Genomic DNA, 17,395 nt, shown 5'->3' with positions numbered 1-17,395 from the left:
ACGCCTTGCCAGCACTTCCCCCTCACGCTGAGATCTGATCCGACACACACACACACACACACACACACACACACACACACACACACACACACACACACAGAGAGAGAGAAAAGTTACTGGCAAGATCATTGCTGGTGTCGCGCAGGGGTCGCTGGGGCGGCTCGCCCGCGGCACACCACGCTTCGTCTCTCTCTCTCTCTCTCCCTCTCTCTTTCTGCAGTCAGCCAATTTCCGCTTTGTGTTGAGAGTGAGCGCCGCGCCGCTCACTCACGCACTTACGTACGCCTACACGCAGACAGTAACGCACCGCACTCACACGCATACTCACTGACCACCGTCTACTCACTATCCGCCACGACTGGGAGTGCCCGAACACATCTCGCCCCGCCTTTAGTCGCCCCCCCCCCCCCGCACAACGCTAACAGACGCGTAAGCACCCCTTCGAACCGCGAGAGCGCGCTCGCGCACGGCCTGGACACCTCTCTTGGATCCCTTCTCAATACTGCGGCTCGTAGACGCCGCCGCCGTCCTGACGCGGCCGCTTCGGTGGCTGCCGGAACCCGCTGCCAGTGCCGTCGCTGCTGTCCTGCATGGGCATAGCGGACCCCCCCATCATGGGTGGCATGCTGGCACCCCCCTGGAAAGACGGCATGAGGTAATTCACACGTTCCGGGGATTGCGGCGGTGCGCCACCTGTCATCACCTGCGGGGGCGGAGGCGTGTAGTAGTTATTGAAGCCTGGCCGGTGGTCTCCGTATACTTGTGCCATCGGAGGTGGTGCGGAGCCGCCGGCAGCCAATCCCGCTGGCGGGAGCTGCTGAGGCATATGCTGCTGCTGCTGCGGCGGCGGCGGTATGGGCTCTCCTCCGCCAGGCTGCCGCAGCTCACCGACTCCGTGGGCGAAATTGCACTGATTGCCGCGGTTGCAGTGCCCTTCGGCAAAGCCCTTGCACAGTCGCGTTTTGTAGTTGGCGTTGTGAAGCCGCTCGAAGCCGCCGCCGCCGCCGTGCGGGTGGAACTCGCGAGGCTGGTAGGGCCGCCCGTAGCCGCCACCTCGTCCTGGGCCCTCCTGGCCGCCGTACATGCCGTGACCGCCGCCGTAAGGTCCACCGTCACTATAACCGTCCATAATGCCACCAACCATCATCATGGGCGGCTCGTCATGCGCGAGATGGCCACCAGCTCCTGCCTCCTCCGCCGCCGCACCAGCGCCTGGGCGAGCCGCCAGCTCCAACTTCTGCAACACTGCTGTGGCGTTGGCCAGCAGTGACTCTTCGCCCTTCTCCTGCATAGCACAGTACACGCGCCAGCTCTGTTCGTTGAAGCCATAGTTGAAGTAGTCGCTCAGCTTCGCGCCAGGCTCGGCCCACGGCCGCTTCGCCATCAGCGCGATGTCGTAGCCGAACGTGGCACTGCTGAGCTGCGGGCCCTGCGCGTGCTGCACGCACAGCGGCACGAGACCCTTGACGCTCTCCATGACGTCAGCCTCCGTCTCCTGCGCCTGCTCTACCGGCCGTGCATCCCGCACCTCTTCCATCTGATCTGCCTCGACGTCATTGATGACGAAGAGATCATCCCCGCCGGCCTCCATTGCTGCTGCGTCGACACCTTCTCTCTCCGAAACCGTGAACAGCGGGCGAGCAGAAGATAGGAGGCGGGAGGCAAGAGGGACTCTGTGCCTGTGTATGTTGTACGTGCAGGTGTGGCTGTTTCAGGTGCCCACACGTGTTTGGCGTCGTTGACCTCGTACGACACTTGCACGCCACTAGTGAAGTGCGTGTGTAGGAGAGGGGCATGTTGCGCCGACGAAGACGACGAGGTACAGTAGAAGAGAGAAGAGAAGGGAGAAGTTAGAGACGCCCGGGCCGGCGATGGATGCGGGAAGTGCGTGGAGGACTGAGCACCGCACGAGTGGGAGGGAGAGCGCGGGGTTTCGCGTGATGGGCAAGATCACCGTAAGCGTGGATGTGTGTTGGTTGCTGCCACAAGTGTGTCCGCGAGCATTGTCATCCCCGGGCTCCCCATAGCGTCCTCGGCAGACCACCAACCAGGCTCTCAACCCCCGCTCGCAGCCAGCGGATTGCCTTCCGTTGATTCCTTTACCACCACCGGCGTGTCGGCCGCTCTTTTCTGTCGTGGGCCATTGCACTCCAACGGGCCGCCACAAGTGTGTGTGTGTGTGTGTGTGTGTGTGCGTGCGTGCTCTGTTTCTCTGCGGTCACTTTAAACTTTCGTTTTCGTTCGTTTTCACCTATCCTGCTCACAGTGCAGCTGCACTGCACATCGGTGGTGCACTCACATGTACATCAACGACAGCAACACCCCATTCTCTCGTCGTCTTCCAGCCTCCCTCGACCATTCGCCACCTCCACGCCGGCGTCCCTCTTTTCTCATCGCTCACAGAACAAGCGCGTGCTCGAGAGATAGAGAGAGACAGACTCAGACGTACATTGCGAAGAAGGAAGCACAAACACGAGGGGAGGGTGGGCGGCGGAAGACGTGGAGGAGAGCTAGGCAGTGTTACATCCGTGTCTAACAGCGAGCTTGTACGCGGGGTCGACGCATGCACCGAGAGACACCCACGCCGCGGCGACAGGCCCATGCAGAAGCGCGGGTGAGAAGAGAGAGAGGGGGGGGGGAAGGGGGCGGCAAGAGAGCGAGGCCGGAGGAGGGGCGACCTCCGCGGTGTCTGCGCTGCGCATTGGATATGCATAGAGGCAGCACCCGAACACACACACACACACATACACTCCACCTTCCTCCGTCTGTCCTCCAGCCTCCCTCTATCCCTCTCCGTTGACCAGATTACCGCAGATCCACCAGCATGTTCTCGGGATGCTCCAGCAGCTGCTTGTAGGTGTTCGCGAATCGAACCATACTCGCGCCGTCGATCACGCGATGGTCGGCTGTGAAGGAAACGCAGATGAGATTCGCAGCGTACAAGCTGCCGTTCGCGTCGAAGCGCGGCAACTTCTGTAGGCGGCCAATGGCCCCGATGGCGACCTGAGGCGGGAGCAGCACGGGCGTTGTCACGGTTGCCCCAATCACGCCAATGTTGCTCAGCGTGAAGGTGCCGCCTGTCATGTCCTGTGTCGTCAGCTTGTTGCTCTTACCGCGCTCAATGAGAACCTGCATGTCGTTGGCGATGTCGAGGATTGACTTGCGCTCCACATGTTTAACAACCGGCACGATGAGCCCGTTTGGCGTGTCCATAGCGAAGCCGATGTTGTGTGCCGCCTTGCGCACCAACGCCGAGCAGTCCACCGGGCAGTGAGCGTTGATGTCCGGGTGGTGCTGCAGTGCGATGGACGCCGCCTTGAGAAAGAAAGGCATGAAGGACAGCTTTGCCTTGCCTTTGCTGCGTTCCTTTACCACATCCTTCAGCGACCCGCGCACCTCCATGAGCCGGGTGAGCTCGCACTCCTCGCTGAAGGTGAAGGTGGGGATCGACGCAGCCTGGCTCATCGTCTTGACCATGCCGCGGCGCACGCCGGTGATGGGCATGACGGTGTCACCCGCCTCCGTCTGAAGTCCAGACACGACGGTGCCAGGTGGCGCAGTGGCGGCAGACGACGCCGTAGATGGGGGCGATGGCGCCGCTGCGGCAGACATACCCGCATCCATGAATTGAAGCACGTCCTCCTTTGTTACTCGCCCGCCCTTGCCGGTGGCCGGCACATGTGCGAGGTCCAGCTTGTGTTCCCGCGCCAGGTACCGCGTTGCCGGTGTCGCCAGCACCTTACCCGCCGAGGCGTCCGATGATGGCTTTGAGGCGGAGTAGGTTGCCTGCGGAGCAGAATCCGGCGCCGACGACGGCGGCGGCGCACTGCGAGACGGCGAGGCGGCCTCTGGCGCGTCGTCGGCACCCTCTGGCACGATGTCGAGCATGACCGAGCCCACCTTCGCGGTTGCGCCAGGCTGCAGGTACACCGCCTTCACAACGCCCGTGTAGCGGGACGTGATGTCGACGGTGGCCTTGTCACTTTGCACCTCGCAGATGGGGTCGAACTCGTTGATGGTGTCGCCGGCCTTCACGCAGACACCCAGCACCTGCACCTCCGTTATCCCCTCGCCGATGTCGGCCAGCCTGTACGGGATACAGCGGCCGAGCGGGGCGCACGTCGTCGCAAACAAGTGCCGCCGCGACGCCGTGTAGGGCCAGCCAGACGCGTGGGCGACAGTGGCGGCACCGGCAGCCGCGCCGATGCAGCGGCGCACCATGCACCTCGCAGAACGCATGACGCTGGCCGAAGCGATGACCTGCGGACTTTGAGCAACGCACACGCAGGGACGACGACGAGGCGATCAATCGCAAGATGTCAAGAAGCAGGGTGGGAGGGACAGGGAAGGCGAGCGAGAGAGATGTGCGCGCATCCACGGATAGTGGAATCACCGGGAAAACACACGGGAGAGAGAGAGAGAAAAATGGGGGATACGAAGGCGCGTCCCTCACCCCGAAGAAGACGAAGACGATCGGGTGGGGAAGAGAAGGGTGCACGGAGTCCCAGCGTGTGTGATCCGAAGCGGGGGAAGAAGGGAGGGGGAGGAGGGTCTGCGTGGTGATTATGGGGAGAGGGTAGCCCAATGTGGGCAAGAGGAGAACACAAGGAAGTGAGTAGAGAGAAAGAGGAACGAATAGCCAGCACACAGCAGAGAGGGGCGCGAAGCTGTCCGTTAGGGGGGAGGGAGGGAGCGCTATCAGATGAAGACACGAGCGCACGCAGAGAGGGCTGCTTGCCGCCAAAGCCACCGCGTTCTCAACGACCTGTCTTGTAACCTTGTGGCAGACGGTGTCTCTCTGCGCTTAGATGCGAAGGTGAGCGTGCAGGGACGTGTGTGGCGCAGCGTATCGGTGGCGAACAGATTGCGAAAGAGTGGGCTGGCAGACGTCAGCGGGGCGATGCCGCACAAGCGCGCAAGGGGAAGTGAAGACGGGCAAGGAGAGGGGAGAGGTCGGCAGAGTGGGGCAGGCGCAACGTCTAGTCATTGGCGGGAAGACGCACTGTTACGTGCGAGTGTGACACGGTGTGCAGAATGTGCACTCTGCGGGGAGGGGCATGAAATGGATAACGGTGAGGGGAGGGGGAGGCGGCTCTCTGAGCCGACGGCCGCTGCACCCCTGCCCAGTGGGCAGAGGACATTCTCGAGGCCTCTTGTTGCTGCTTTCTCCCCCTTCGTACACCGTCACGTGAGCGCGTGGGTGGGAAGGCATTCTCCCGGCGTCTACCTTGTACAACTGCTGTTTTGTTTCTCCTTGTGCGACAGTCGACGGTCCCGCCCGCCCGCCCCCTCCCCACCCCCATCCGCTCAACGACCCTCCCACAGGTCACGGCGAGCAGTAGGCGAAGAGGAGGAGGGGGGGGGAAATAGGGGGCGACTCACGTCTATGCCTGCACCTCTGTAAGCGTGTATGTCTGGCAGTGCCCCTGCACCCTTCTAAATCTAATACACACGCAGTGAGAGCATGAGGGACGATGGAAATACGAACAACGCGACGCGCCTGCGCTCGGCGCGGAAGGCACAAAGCACAGAGATCCACAGCGCATGAAGAAGCAACTCTGCCCGTGTGTGCCTTTCATGACAGCGAGGCAATCTCTGAAGGCCTTGAGAGCGAGGAGCCTGCGGCGAGCACGCGCCACGAGTTCTTCCCTCTCGTGCTTTCCTGTCCCCTCAACGCTACATCTGTGCTGACCTGATGCGGCTGCGCAGACGCAGGAGTGCCAGCTTCAGCTGTTCCGCCGTCATCACCGGCATCGGGTGGCGTGACGATCCACTGGTGCTGGCGCTGTTATACGAAGAGGAAGAGGCGTCGATACCGCTGCTGCTGCTGCTGCTGCTGCTTCCCACGGAGGCCGGGGAAGAGGAGCCGCTCGGCGGCTCGGCAGTCTCGGTGGTGGTGGTGGTGGTGGTGGTGGACAGTGACGACGGCGGCGTGGCGCTGCGGCGGCGGCAGTGGTGAGTCGGTGCGCGCTCCATCATCGAGGATAGCGCAGACGGCGACGCTGACGCATTCGCGTGGGCGGAAGTGGCCCGTCTCCCCCCCGGGGCTGCCAAGGGCTGCTGCGGATACGCCATCGTCACATCTGAGGCGCCCATGTTAGCAGATGCTTGACCAAGCTCTCTCAAAGCCCCCCCAGCGCACGGCGGCGGCCGTGACGGTGACTCGGGCACGCATGTGCCCGCTGCAGGGGGAGCCGGGGTGAGAGGAGAGAGAGCGACAAGCTCCTCTACAGCCGCGGCCTTCTCTGGCGACGGCGTCCGCGAGCGCGATGTACGGCTCACTAGAACATCGAGCCGCATCGGCGACGGTGCGGTCGACGCCTCTGCAGATGCGCGTAGCGCGCCGCTGGAGCCTCTCGGCGCAGGTGGTGGGGGCGGCGGCAACGAGCAGCCCTCCTCGCCGCTGCTCAGGGGTGTTGCCGCAGCAGCTCTGTCCTCTGGTGCCGACTCAGCTGTCGCACGTGCAGCGCTGCTACGCTCATCGAGGGGCAGCATGCGGAGGGGCACTGATGGCAGCACGCGCGCTCTGGCGGAGGGTTGCGCAGATGGTGGCACCTCGCCTGTCATCGGAAAAGACGGTGATACGGCTGCTGCGGCACCGGATCCTTGATGCGGCGCCGGTGTGAATGGAACGGGATCTACTGGGACAGAGTTTGCAATGCTGTACAGCAGTTCCGCCACCTTCACGGGTCTCAAGAGCTCGCTTAGCGGGGCACGACGTGGCGGCTGCTCATCCAGGCGCACCACTAGGGGTGGCGCCTCCAAGAACGCCGCTCGGAATTCTTCTTCGCCCTTTATGTACGCTTGCTGATGGCAGGCAAGCCGCTGAGGCGTACGCTGCCGTTGAGGACGGCGGTGTTGGTGATTCGGACTGCCGTTACTGCCGCCGCTGCTGCTGCCGGCTGTGGTTGTGGCAGGGTGTGTGCCGCCTTCCGGCGCCGCGCCTTTATCGCCGCCACTTGCGGTGCCTTCTTCGTGTGGGTGACGGTAGTGTGCCTTGACCGCAGCAAGCCGCTCCCGCTGTGCCTGCTGCTCCCTCTCTTCCTGCAGCTCCTTCGCACGCTGGCGGCGCAAGAGGGACGCAGCCCTCTGCGCTGCACGCTCCTGGCCGTCTTTCAGTACCTCATCCCTCTGCTGCTGGACGGCTGCACATTCTGCCGCATAGGCATCTGCAGAAGCAGGGACTGCATCGTCCGCGGCCGCCAGAGCGCTTCTCGCATTCTCTTCACGAGCGGTAACACGATGCGTCGGGTCGCCGTGCAGGGTGACATGCACATGCGGGGCGACGTGGGACATGCGCCAACGGCGCAGAGGCGACAGTGCAGCAGGCGGAACATCGGCACGGGCTGCTCCAGCGGTCGACCCAACAGCGTTACGCAGGGACTCGAGACTTGGTCGCGGAACTGGGACGCTGGCGCGCGGTACGTGCGTGGCCACTGGCGCACCCTGCAAGCTGGCTAGAACGCTCGACAGAGAAAGAGCCGCCGGCGCCGCAGTCGCCACCCGCGCCGCCCTCACCTTCTCCGTCACACGCACGGCTGCACGACGCTGCTCGGCTTCGCGTGCCGGCTTCGCCCGTTCATGCGCCTGTGTCCGGGTGTAGGCAACCGCGAGGCGGTGTCGTGCTTCCTCCAACTGCCGCTCCGCCTGCCACGCGGCCGCCTCCTCGTACGCTTCCGCCTGCAGATTGGCCTCGTAGTGCCCAGCCGCCTCCTGTGCTTCGCCCTGCTCCGTAGCGGCGCGCGCCACGAGCCCGTCGATGGCCGCCAAGTCGCGCGCGTTCGACTGCAACCACAGCTGACGAGCGTCCTCGCGAACGCACGCCTCCTGTTGCCGCTTCTGTTTCTGATAGGCGCGAGCCTGCTGGATGGAGAGCGCCGCCGCTGCCTGGCGGGCGGCGCGAAGGCGCTCCCTGCGCCTGGCGGCCTCGTGTTGCTGCCGCTGCACTAACACGGACACCATCTTGGAGTGAACACGACAATGAGAAAGGGAAAGGTGAGTATGTGACGGGCATCAGCGAGCAGAGAGCGCCTCGCTGTGCTTGCGCCGGGGAGACGACGGCTTCTGTGAAGAAGGCGGAGAAGAGGAGTGCCAGATGGTGGGTCAGAGAGCACGCGAGAACAGCACACAGCGAACGCGAGGAGAGAGGCAGCTGCAGCACTGTCTTCAGAAAAAGACGACGGCAGCGAGGTGGGCTTTGAAAGCACTACTCTAAGTGGCAGCTGCCTCACGAATTCAGAGAGGTGCGCACGTCTCTCTCTCTCTCTCTCTGTGAGCCTGCGCGCATGCGTTCATCTTGACGCTGATAACGATGTGCGTGCATGCGACCGTGTCCTGGTCCACACAAACAAGTATTCTACACGGTAGATGATGGACCGAGAAGAGGGGGTGGGACGGAGCCCTCCACTCATGTGTCGTCGCATCGTCACGAGTAGGCGCACGGCGCTACATCGACGCAGCAGTCAAGCTCCCGGGCAACAGGAGCGATTGACTGAAAGACGGTGGTAAGGGTGAGAGAGAGGCGGAGTATGCCGATGAGGACGCCCCTGGCGGGGAGGGCTCCGGCGAGGCGGCCGACGACACCTTCTGCAGGGTGCCCCCTGCCACGGCCGAAGCGGCGGGCGCCAACGAGGGTGGTGGGCTGGAGAGACTTGCTAGAGAGCAGTGCAGCTCCTCTACGGAGGCGTTGAGCTGTCTCAAAAACACCGCCACACGTTTCTTGGCGGCTTCGAGGACTTCTCGCCGAAGCCCCTGCTCAGCCGATGCCGCCGCCGCAGACATGAGCTGCTCCTTATCGAGTAACGCTGCCTCGAGCTTCTGTGCGTAGTTGCTGGCCTGCTGCTGGAGCTCAGCAGCCTGCGTCAGGCGCGTGGTCCACATCTCCTCTTGCCTCGTGCGAGCGTTGGTGAGTTGCGCGTGCGCCTCCTGCAGACGATGTAGGGCAGCGACGGCGGCTTGGTGCTCGCGGGTGCGGTTGGTGAGCTGCGCCTGCAGGGCTGTCTGCGCCTCTGTAAGGACGGCGCACTCTTGGCGCAACACCGCCGATTCCTGTGCATTACGGGACACTCGCGCGCTCGCTTCGTCCAGCACCGCTTCCGCCTCTCGCACAGTGTTCTGTGCCTCGGCCCACCGCTCCTGAAGGGTGCGAATCTGCTGGCCCTGTTGCTGCGCCACGAGGAGCAGGAAGCTGATGAGCTTCGAGTCGGCCTGCACTACTTCGTCGAACTGTGCGTGGAGGCGGCGCAGCTGCCGGCTCCATCGATATGCATCAGGGACGGGAGATGCACTGGTAGCAAGCGGTTCCTGGTCAGAGTGTGCATTACTGCCTGCGGCCGCAGGCGAGGTGCTAGGGGGCGAGGGAGGCAGGCAGTGGCGCAGCTGTCGCTGCACTTCGCCAAAGCCCTCGGCCGCACGCTGACTGAAGTCAAGCAGCTGCTCCTGCCAGTACAAAGCCTGCGCGGAGATCGGTGGACTTGCCGCCGGAGAGGGGCTAGGCGGCGGGCGGTGCTGCTCTCGTACAGCCTTGTCGCCTCGTGTCGGCACAGCCGGCGGCCGCTGCAACGCCGCACTCGTTTGGGAGCAGATCAACTCCCCACGCTGCCGAGCCCGGCCTGCGTCGTCCGTGGAACTGTTGCCGGCGCTCTGCCCACGGTGGTACATCCAACTCGGTCCTTCCCTCTCGCTCCGCCGCGACGCCTGAACCATATCCTCCAGAGTGCGCAAGTTCTGCGCCATGCGGTGCACCTGTTCGCGGTGGTGCTCCTCTCGCACTTGGGCGTGTGCCTGCATCTCGGCGAGCTGGCGGTGCGCCTCTTCCAGCTTCGTCTCAGCCTCCACAAGCTCCGCAGCAAGCCTCGCGTTTTGCTGAGCACGCTGGTCGAGTTGCGCGCGCTGTTCGAGCACCTGCTGGTGCAGCGCGTCGGCCTCGCGATTGGCAGCGGTGAGCGCGTTCTTCGCCGCATGGAGTTCATCGGCATGGACACGGCTTTTAATAATTGGCATCGCACAGACTGCGTGCGTGTGCGCGCGTGTAGAGAGAAGGGGGAGGAGGGATGCGGAAAAGGAGGCAGCAATGCCGGGGTGAAGGGGAGGGGCAGCTACCGTGTGCACAAGTCTATGAGATGGTATGGTGTATGGTGTATGGTGTGAGTACGAGAGAATGCATGAGAACACCCCCTACGCATGCCTGCATGTTCTGACGTGTGTGTGAGGGGGTGGGGGTCTGGTGGGACACGGAAGGAGGGAGAGCGCTGCGTCTGGGGGTCTCTGGTACTCGCGTGCGCGCACACACACACGGCCGCAGAGGATCACAGCGCACAACCTGTGGGCGGTCCCTTCCGCTCTTGCGGCACGAAATCGACCACACCGAAAAGACGGAGAGAGAGGGGGATGAAAATGGAGACATTACTCCAACAACACGACACCGATGACGATGCTGCAGACGGCTCGAAACGCAGACGACTGCAGCAGTGAACCACACAAGCGCCTCTTGCGCGCACGCGCACGCTGCCTTGCATGCGCGCCCTTGAGCGTGACACGAAGATGATGATGGCAATGCGTGGCTTCACTTTCCCCCGTCGTGTCAAATACTTGAAACAGAACGGAAACAGTGCGAGCAGAGGCGCGCACCGTCCGCCCTTTGTTCGCGCCATTTTGAAACATCCGCACCAAGCACACCGCCGGCCCCCCTTCTCTTCCTCCCAATCTGCCATCGTCTCTTGGAGCGGGGACATACATCGCACATCCAAACACACACACACACACACTCAGAGACAGAGAGATAGCGGTAGCAGTAGAGGGGAGGCGGTCGTTGGTGCACGGTGCGGGCGCGGCACTCGTTTCTTGTGCCTCTTCCTTTCAGGTGGCAGTGGTAGCTTACATCTCGAAGGGAACAGAACGGTGACAAGGGACGAAAAATAAAAAGAAACCGCAAGGGTGGGTGGGCGGGTGGGTGGCCGTCATGTCCATCCGCATCCGCCTCCGCAGCATACGAAGGAGGGGAGGGGGATTGCCCATCTCTCTCGGCTGCTGCTGCTGCTGCCCATCGGCAACACAGACACCGGCGCCGACCTCCTCGCCCTCCTCCACCGCTAGCGGGCCTTTTTCAGCTTCTTTGCAGCCATGCTCTCCTTCTGCCGCTGCGCCTCTTGGTCCGCCAGCATCTGCAGGTGCTCTGTAATCTTCTCTATTAGGGCTGTGCCCTCCGCACCAGCCGCATCTTCCGGATTCGGGCCTAGCTCAACGTGCAGCCCATCGGTCTCACCCACCGCGATGGTCAGCGTGCGCCGGTGATCAGCCGAGTTGACGCAGCCGGCCACGTTGAGTGATGTCAGCGTGCGCGTCTCATGGATAAGTTGTACCACCGCGTCTACTGCCTTGGCTCCAAGGTGGTTTGCCTCGCAGTTCAGTAGCAGCAGATGCGTGTTCTGCAGCGCCGCTGTGACAATGGCGGTGGCGCCAACGTCGGTGATTTTGTTTTCGGACACGTCGAGACGCTCGAGCGAGGGAATATTGGCCTTGATGATGGCCGCTACGCTTGCCGCCCCCTCATCGCCAATCCAGTTGTTGCTGAGGTTGAGGATGCGCAAGGAGCAGCTGGCGATCACGGCGGCGTCCGTCAACTGACGCTGCAGTGCCTGCACACCCTTGAAGCCGATCGTGTTACCGGCGAGGCTCACGTCCTGCACGATGGAGGAGTTCGCCAGAAGTCGGCCAACTGCTTCGGTGCCGGGGCAGCTGATGGCGTTGCGGTATAGGTTGAGCGTTGTCTGACTCTTGCCGCCGTAGCGCTGCAACGCCTCGCACAGGTACACAGTGCCTTCGTCACCGAGCGCGTTGGCGGCTAGTTGGTACACGCACAGGGGGTTGCGCTGGTAGGCGCGCATGAGGCACTTCGTACCGTTCTGTCCAACCTTGTTCCACGAGAGGTCCACGCGGGTCAAGTCGCGGTGACAGGCCGCGGCGTTGCTCATGGCAAGGAGGGTGTCATCGCCGAGCTGGTTGCCCATGAGAACGAGGCTAAACAGCGTGCGGTTCCACTGACCGGGCTGGCCAGACGGACTCACATTCGGGATGAACGCACTCGCCAGTGCGATGCCGCCGATGTCCGTCATGTCGTTGTGAGACAAGTTCAAGTGCTGTAACTGGGTGTTGGTGCGCAGCATGCTGGCGATCGCGATCGCGCCGCCATCGCCTAGTTCGTTCTGACTTAGATCGAGCGAGGTGACGTACGTGTTCTTGAGGAGGGCCGTGCCAACGATGAGGGCGCCACGTGGCCCGAGGGCGCGGCCGGCGAGGTCGACCCGCGTCTCCTGCAGCACCGACTTCCACTTCTTCTTGGTGTAGAAGCCGGTGGACTTCTCCCCCTTGGCGCCCGGCGCTGGCACCTTGTCCTTCTTGCGCGCGCTGGCGGGCATGCGGCGGTGGGGTACTTTTGTTCTTGCCGTGAAGAAAGTGCAGCGGGCGGGAGCGGGACTGTGAGCGGCGGTGCGAGGGCCCGTGGACGACGTCTGGGCACGGGTGCGACCGCCGTGGAAGCGCCGTTACTTTTGGGTGACGAGTCCGCTGGCCAACCTAGTACCAGCAGCGGAAGCACACGTAAAAAAACAGAGCCAGGGCCGAAGGAGAGGGTGAGAGGGGCGAGAGGGTCGGCACACAGAAGGGTGACATCCGACGAGGGTGCTCAAGAGTCTCCCGGAGAAGTCCGTGCACGTCCCTACATGTGTATGTGTCTGCACGCAGGAGATCCGCAAACCACACAATGGCAAGCAACGCGGGTGCTCACGTCTGTCCATTCCTCTTCCTCCTCCTCCCCCGAGATAGAAAGACGGTATTCGCCATGTACACACACACACACACACGCACATCGACAAAGGAAAGTGCGCGAGCATGGGTTTACACCCCCTTGCGGTGCACTACAGATACGCAGGTGGCTCACACGGGTAGTGGGGGAATGGGGTAAGGAGACAGGATGCAGGGGACAACGGCTGCACACATTCTCGTCGCACACCGACACATTATCATGATCGTTTTCTAGTGTTCAGATTTTAGCGAGTGCTTTCTTATCGGTTGCTTAAACGAAGCTGGAGGACGGGGTAACCTGCCACGGTGCAACGGTCTCCCTCCTTTGCGTGAGGTGTTACTTCGAAACCGTTTCCTTAGCGCGCACACAACAGCATCCGATCCTTGTTACACAGAAAATATCAATCAAGCCGCGTAGACACAGAGAGAGACCGGCATAGAACAGGAAAGACGCCGGCGGCGGGAAGACATGACTCCAACTCGCCACACAAGGACGCGAGGGATGGGGGGGGGAGGATAGAGAGAGAGAGGTGCGGTACGTGCCGAACCCACAAAAAAGAACCGACTGTTTTCTCAACGCGTCTTTCCCGTTGTAGCACAGGAGTGCAACCCCCCTACATCTCACTCCCACTCAAGACCCCGTCCGCGTGGTGCCAAGCAGCGGTGCACAAGCGTTGCACCACATGCGCTGACGCGGTCATCTGTCAGCGACCCCCGCCTCAACCTCCCCACCCGCCACCGTCTCGCAGGTCGCCTCGGGTTCCCCACATCAGCAGGCGGTGTGGCGGCCCGGGCGAGACACGCTCGAGTGACGCTGGCGCTCGGCCCGGTCGCATGGATGGCACAAGCACGCTCACACGGTTGCAGGTCGCTCCGACGCAGCGCCGTCCAGGACCTGACCGCCGACACCACCAGCGGCACATCGCTCAGTCGTTTTCAGCAGTGTTAACGCCTGGCCCCCGTCACCACCAGAGGCGGCTCGGCACGTGGCAGGGAGATGTAGGAGGTCTGCCGGCTTTTCAACGCAGAGAGTTGGGGGGAGGGGTACTGGACTCTGAGATACGGCACACCGAGGCGACCCCCCGTCGCCCCGTCATCCAGACGGAGATGTGCGGTACAAAGGAGGAAGAGAGAGAGAGACAGACGAGCACACAGGCGCCAGAGCGAAGCGCACCTGATCCCACTCATTCAACACTGCGAAATATCGGCGCATCACCGCATCAGTAGCGGCGCTGGAAACCGCCCACACGGCCACCGCCTCGGCCGCTGCCTCGGCCGCTGCCACGATTCCCACCGTAGCCGCCGAAGCCACCACGCCCACCGCCGTAGTTAAAGCCGCCGCGACCGCCGCCGTAGTTAAAGCCACCGCGACCACCGCGGCTGCTGTTGAGGTCGCGCGCGATAATCGGAGGAAGGGCCTCGATCCGCTGGAAGGTGATACCGCGCATCGGTGTGCTCATGACACGCTCAGCAAACTGCTCCAGCACGTCGAAGACGCAGCCCGGGTCGTCCTGCAACAGTGTAATGTCGCGGCACCGCATGAACGTGTCATCGCCGAGGTTGTTTCGGAGGATGCTGCAGTACACCGGAACGGGCAGCGGTCGATCCGACGTCATCTGCACCGTCACATACCCTGGCGTGCCAGTAATGAGACCGCGCGCGGTGATGTTCGACGTGTAGCCGCTCATGACGGCGAGCGCCGAGGCCAGGATTTCGACTGGGTCCGCGTCCTTTAGCAGCTCGGCCGCCTGCTCCATGAAGAGGTCGGTGGCACGGCGCTCGACGCGCGCCAGGTCCTCAGCGGCATCACGGGCGACGGCCTTGAGAATCTCCTCACGCGTGGGGGCAGGCAGGACGTCGAACTTCATCTTCGCGTGGCGCTCGATGCGCTCGACAACGTACTCCTCGCGCGGCTGGTAGAGCAGCACGCACACACCCTTGCGGCCAGCGCGTCCCGTACGGCCGGCTCGGTGAATGAAAGCGTCGATGTCGCTCGGCGGGGCGCACTGGATAACCAGGTCCACCATGGGCAAGTCGAGGCCGCGGGCCGCCACGTCGGTGGCGATGAGGACGCTGAACTTGTTGTCGCGGAAGCTCTTCATGGTACTCTCGCGCTGCTCCTGCTGCATATCACCGTGCAGGCACTGCGAGTCCAGTTTGGTGTTGTTGATGGACAGGTCGTGGCAGTCCTTCTTCGTGTTGGTGAAGACGAGGGTGCGGCCGTGGGCACCGCTGTACACCTTGATGAGATCAGCGAGCATAGAAGAGATCTCGCTGAAGTTGCATTTTCTGCGATAGAACTTGATCGTGCTCGCTGTCCTCACCGCCTCCTTGCCGACCATGTCGATGAACTCCTTGTCCTTGGCGATGAAGGAGCACGTGTGCACCCACTCCGGCACAGTCGCGGAGAACAGCAGCGTCTGATGAGCTGGCCTCTCAGCGCCGACAGAGCCGTTCTGCTCGGCCACCTGCGAGAGCAGCAACTCAATGTCGTCCTTGAAGCCGATGTCCAGCATGTGGTCCGCCTCGTCCAGGCACGCCATCACAACGCGGTCAAAATGCAGCGTGCCCTTCTCTAGAAAGTCCTTCGCGCGGCCGGGGGTGGCCACCACAATGTCGACGCCGCTGCGCAGCACGCGCTCCTGATTCGCGTAGGCGACACCGCCGTACAGGGCCGTCACGACGAGCCCGCAGCTGATCCCGCAGAGCACATCCTGCACCTGGATGGCTAGCTCGCGAGTAGGGCAGAAGATCACGGCAGCTGGGCCGCGGCCGCGGGTGAGGTGGCTCGGCAGCTTCAGCAGCCGCTCCACGATCGGGATACCGAACGCGAGTGTCTTGCCGCTGCCGGTGCGGGCCTGCACGAGGACGTCCGTGTTCCTCATGATGGCGTTGAAGGTGAGAGCCTGCACAGGAAACATGGACTCGATGCCGCGTGACTGCAGCGCCTTGACAACGATGGGGTTCATCTCAAACTCCGAGAACGGGCGCGCTGTGGCGGCGCAGCCATTGTTCGGCACCTCCTCGTCCTTCTTCTCCGCCGGTGCCGTTGCCGAAGTGGCAGAAACCTTGGAGCTCCCCTCCGTGCGCTTCCTTTTCTCTGCAGCAGCGCCGGTGTCGTTGTCCGACGCCTTGGCGGAGATCTTCGACGCCTTCACCGGCTCATCGTCGGCGCTGCTGCTGGCGAGCTTCGTGACGCGGTGCGGTTTCTCCTCACCATCCTCCTCGCGCGCGCGACGCGGCATCTTGCCTCCGGCTCCGAAGTTGTTCGGTGGCAACTCGAGGAGTGCAGCGAGTGGTGACGCTCTGTGGTGCGTGCTCGAAAACCCGGAGCGTGGTGTGAATCACTTACGCGTAGGCTGACGTGGTGAGAGGGAGGGAGAAGATGCGAGTGGGCGACTCCGAACAAGCTACTGAAGAGGAAGGACCGGAGAGAAAGCGGGAGAGGGCAATGCATGCGTGATGTGCGTCCGTGGTGCACGTGCACACACACACACACACACACACATATATACATATATACATATATATATGTATAGCCTCAGCATTCACGCGCGCATACAGTGACCCACGAAAAGAGAGGTTGAGGGAATGCGGTTTCATCTCTCAGCTCTCGGGCCACCCCGTCCGGATGCCAGCAGACAGGGCGAAAGAAGACAGTGGCGTACGAGGAGGAGGAGCGAACATTGACGCTGACACACGTTTTCTTTCCCACAGCTCTGTCTGTCTGTGTCTCGTCGGTGTGTGTTCTCTGTTCTGGCTTGGTTGCTACTGACGTTCCGAGAAGGATGAGGACGGGTGCAGGAAGGAGGAGAGAGAGAGAGAAAAAAAAGGCAAGCTGAAGCGATGAGCCACACGGAAAGCGAGAGAGAAAGTGCCATCCGACGACCACCACTTCATGACAACAATGACCGCAGCACGCGCGCACACACACACACACACACACACACACACACAAAATGGGGGAGGGGAGAGGAGGGGAAGAGAGGGAGGGGGGAAAGACGTACAGACAGACACAGAGAGACGGCAAACAGAAGCAAGTGAAGCATGGAAGCAGGAAGAGGTACGTGCACTCGACGGCCAGCAGCACACACACACACACACACACACACACACACACACACACACACACACACACACACACACACACACAACACACAACACACAAGAAAGCGAAAGGAAGATGCACACGTTCGTGCCCGATGGCACTTACGTACGCGCGTGTGCGCATCAAGAGCATGATTCGATTTCTGTTCTCCATCCACGCGTGTCCACGGCTCCACCGCGCAGCACGAGCCAAAGCCCTCACTCAACGCCCCGTCCGCGTGGTGCCAAGCAGCGGTGCACAAGCGTTGCACCACATGCGCTGACGCGGTCATCTGTCAGCGACCCCCGCCTCAACCTCCCCACCCGCCACCGTCTCGCAGGTCGCCTCGGGTTCCCCACATCAGCAGGCGGTGTGGCGGCCCGGGCGAGACACGCTCGAGTGACGCTGGCGCTCGGCCCGGTCGCATGGATGGCACAAGCACGCTCACACGGTCGCAGGTCGCTCCGACGCAGCACCGTCCAAGGCCTGGGCCCCGTCACCACCAGC

The 17,395-nt window shown here is 62.7% G+C and overlaps 6 protein-coding genes across 6 annotated transcripts; all 6 read right to left on the bottom strand.

Annotated features, from left to right (window-relative positions):
* Positions 1-496: 496 nt before the first annotated feature.
* On the bottom strand, positions 497-1,591 carry LMJF_05_0190 (conserved hypothetical protein; the record flags this gene model as incomplete). Its single annotated transcript, XM_001687443.1, has 1 exon — positions 497-1,591. The coding sequence occupies one exon, from the start codon at positions 1,589-1,591 to the stop codon at positions 497-499; it is 1,095 nt and encodes a 364-aa protein (XP_001687495.1).
* A 1,214-nt stretch (positions 1,592-2,805) lies between these two features.
* LMJF_05_0180 (putative dihydrolipoamide branched chain transacylase) lies at positions 2,806-4,239 on the bottom strand (the record flags this gene model as incomplete). The annotated part of the gene is made up of 1 exon (XM_001687442.1): positions 2,806-4,239. The coding sequence occupies one exon, from the start codon at positions 4,237-4,239 to the stop codon at positions 2,806-2,808; it is 1,434 nt and encodes a 477-aa protein (XP_001687494.1).
* Positions 4,240-5,676: 1,437 nt separating this feature from the next.
* LMJF_05_0170 (conserved hypothetical protein) lies at positions 5,677-7,962 on the bottom strand (the record flags this gene model as incomplete). Its single annotated transcript, XM_001687441.1, has 1 exon — positions 5,677-7,962. One exon carries the CDS (start codon positions 7,960-7,962, stop codon positions 5,677-5,679), a length of 2,286 nt encoding a protein of 761 aa, XP_001687493.1.
* Positions 7,963-8,445: 483 nt separating this feature from the next.
* On the bottom strand, positions 8,446-10,002 carry LMJF_05_0160 (hypothetical protein; the record flags this gene model as incomplete). The annotated part of the gene is made up of 1 exon (XM_001687440.1): positions 8,446-10,002. The coding sequence occupies one exon, from the start codon at positions 10,000-10,002 to the stop codon at positions 8,446-8,448; it is 1,557 nt and encodes a 518-aa protein (XP_001687492.1).
* A 1,088-nt stretch (positions 10,003-11,090) lies between these two features.
* On the bottom strand, positions 11,091-12,416 carry LMJF_05_0150 (conserved hypothetical protein; the record flags this gene model as incomplete). Its single annotated transcript, XM_001687439.1, has 1 exon — positions 11,091-12,416. The coding sequence occupies one exon, from the start codon at positions 12,414-12,416 to the stop codon at positions 11,091-11,093; it is 1,326 nt and encodes a 441-aa protein (XP_001687491.1).
* Positions 12,417-14,021: 1,605 nt separating this feature from the next.
* LMJF_05_0140 (putative nucleolar RNA helicase II) lies at positions 14,022-16,046 on the bottom strand (the record flags this gene model as incomplete). The annotated part of the gene is made up of 1 exon (XM_001687438.1): positions 14,022-16,046. One exon carries the CDS (start codon positions 16,044-16,046, stop codon positions 14,022-14,024), a length of 2,025 nt encoding a protein of 674 aa, XP_001687490.1.
* Positions 16,047-17,395: the final 1,349 nt, after the last annotated feature.

The sequence above is a fragment of the Leishmania major genome, chromosome 5 (genome assembly GCF_000002725.2).
Source record: "Leishmania major strain Friedlin complete genome, chromosome 5".
Classification (NCBI taxonomy): Eukaryota; Euglenozoa; class Kinetoplastea; order Trypanosomatida; family Trypanosomatidae; genus Leishmania; species Leishmania major.
The sequence above is the reverse complement of the archived record's forward strand: the minus strand, read 5'-3'. Positions and strand labels throughout refer to the sequence as shown.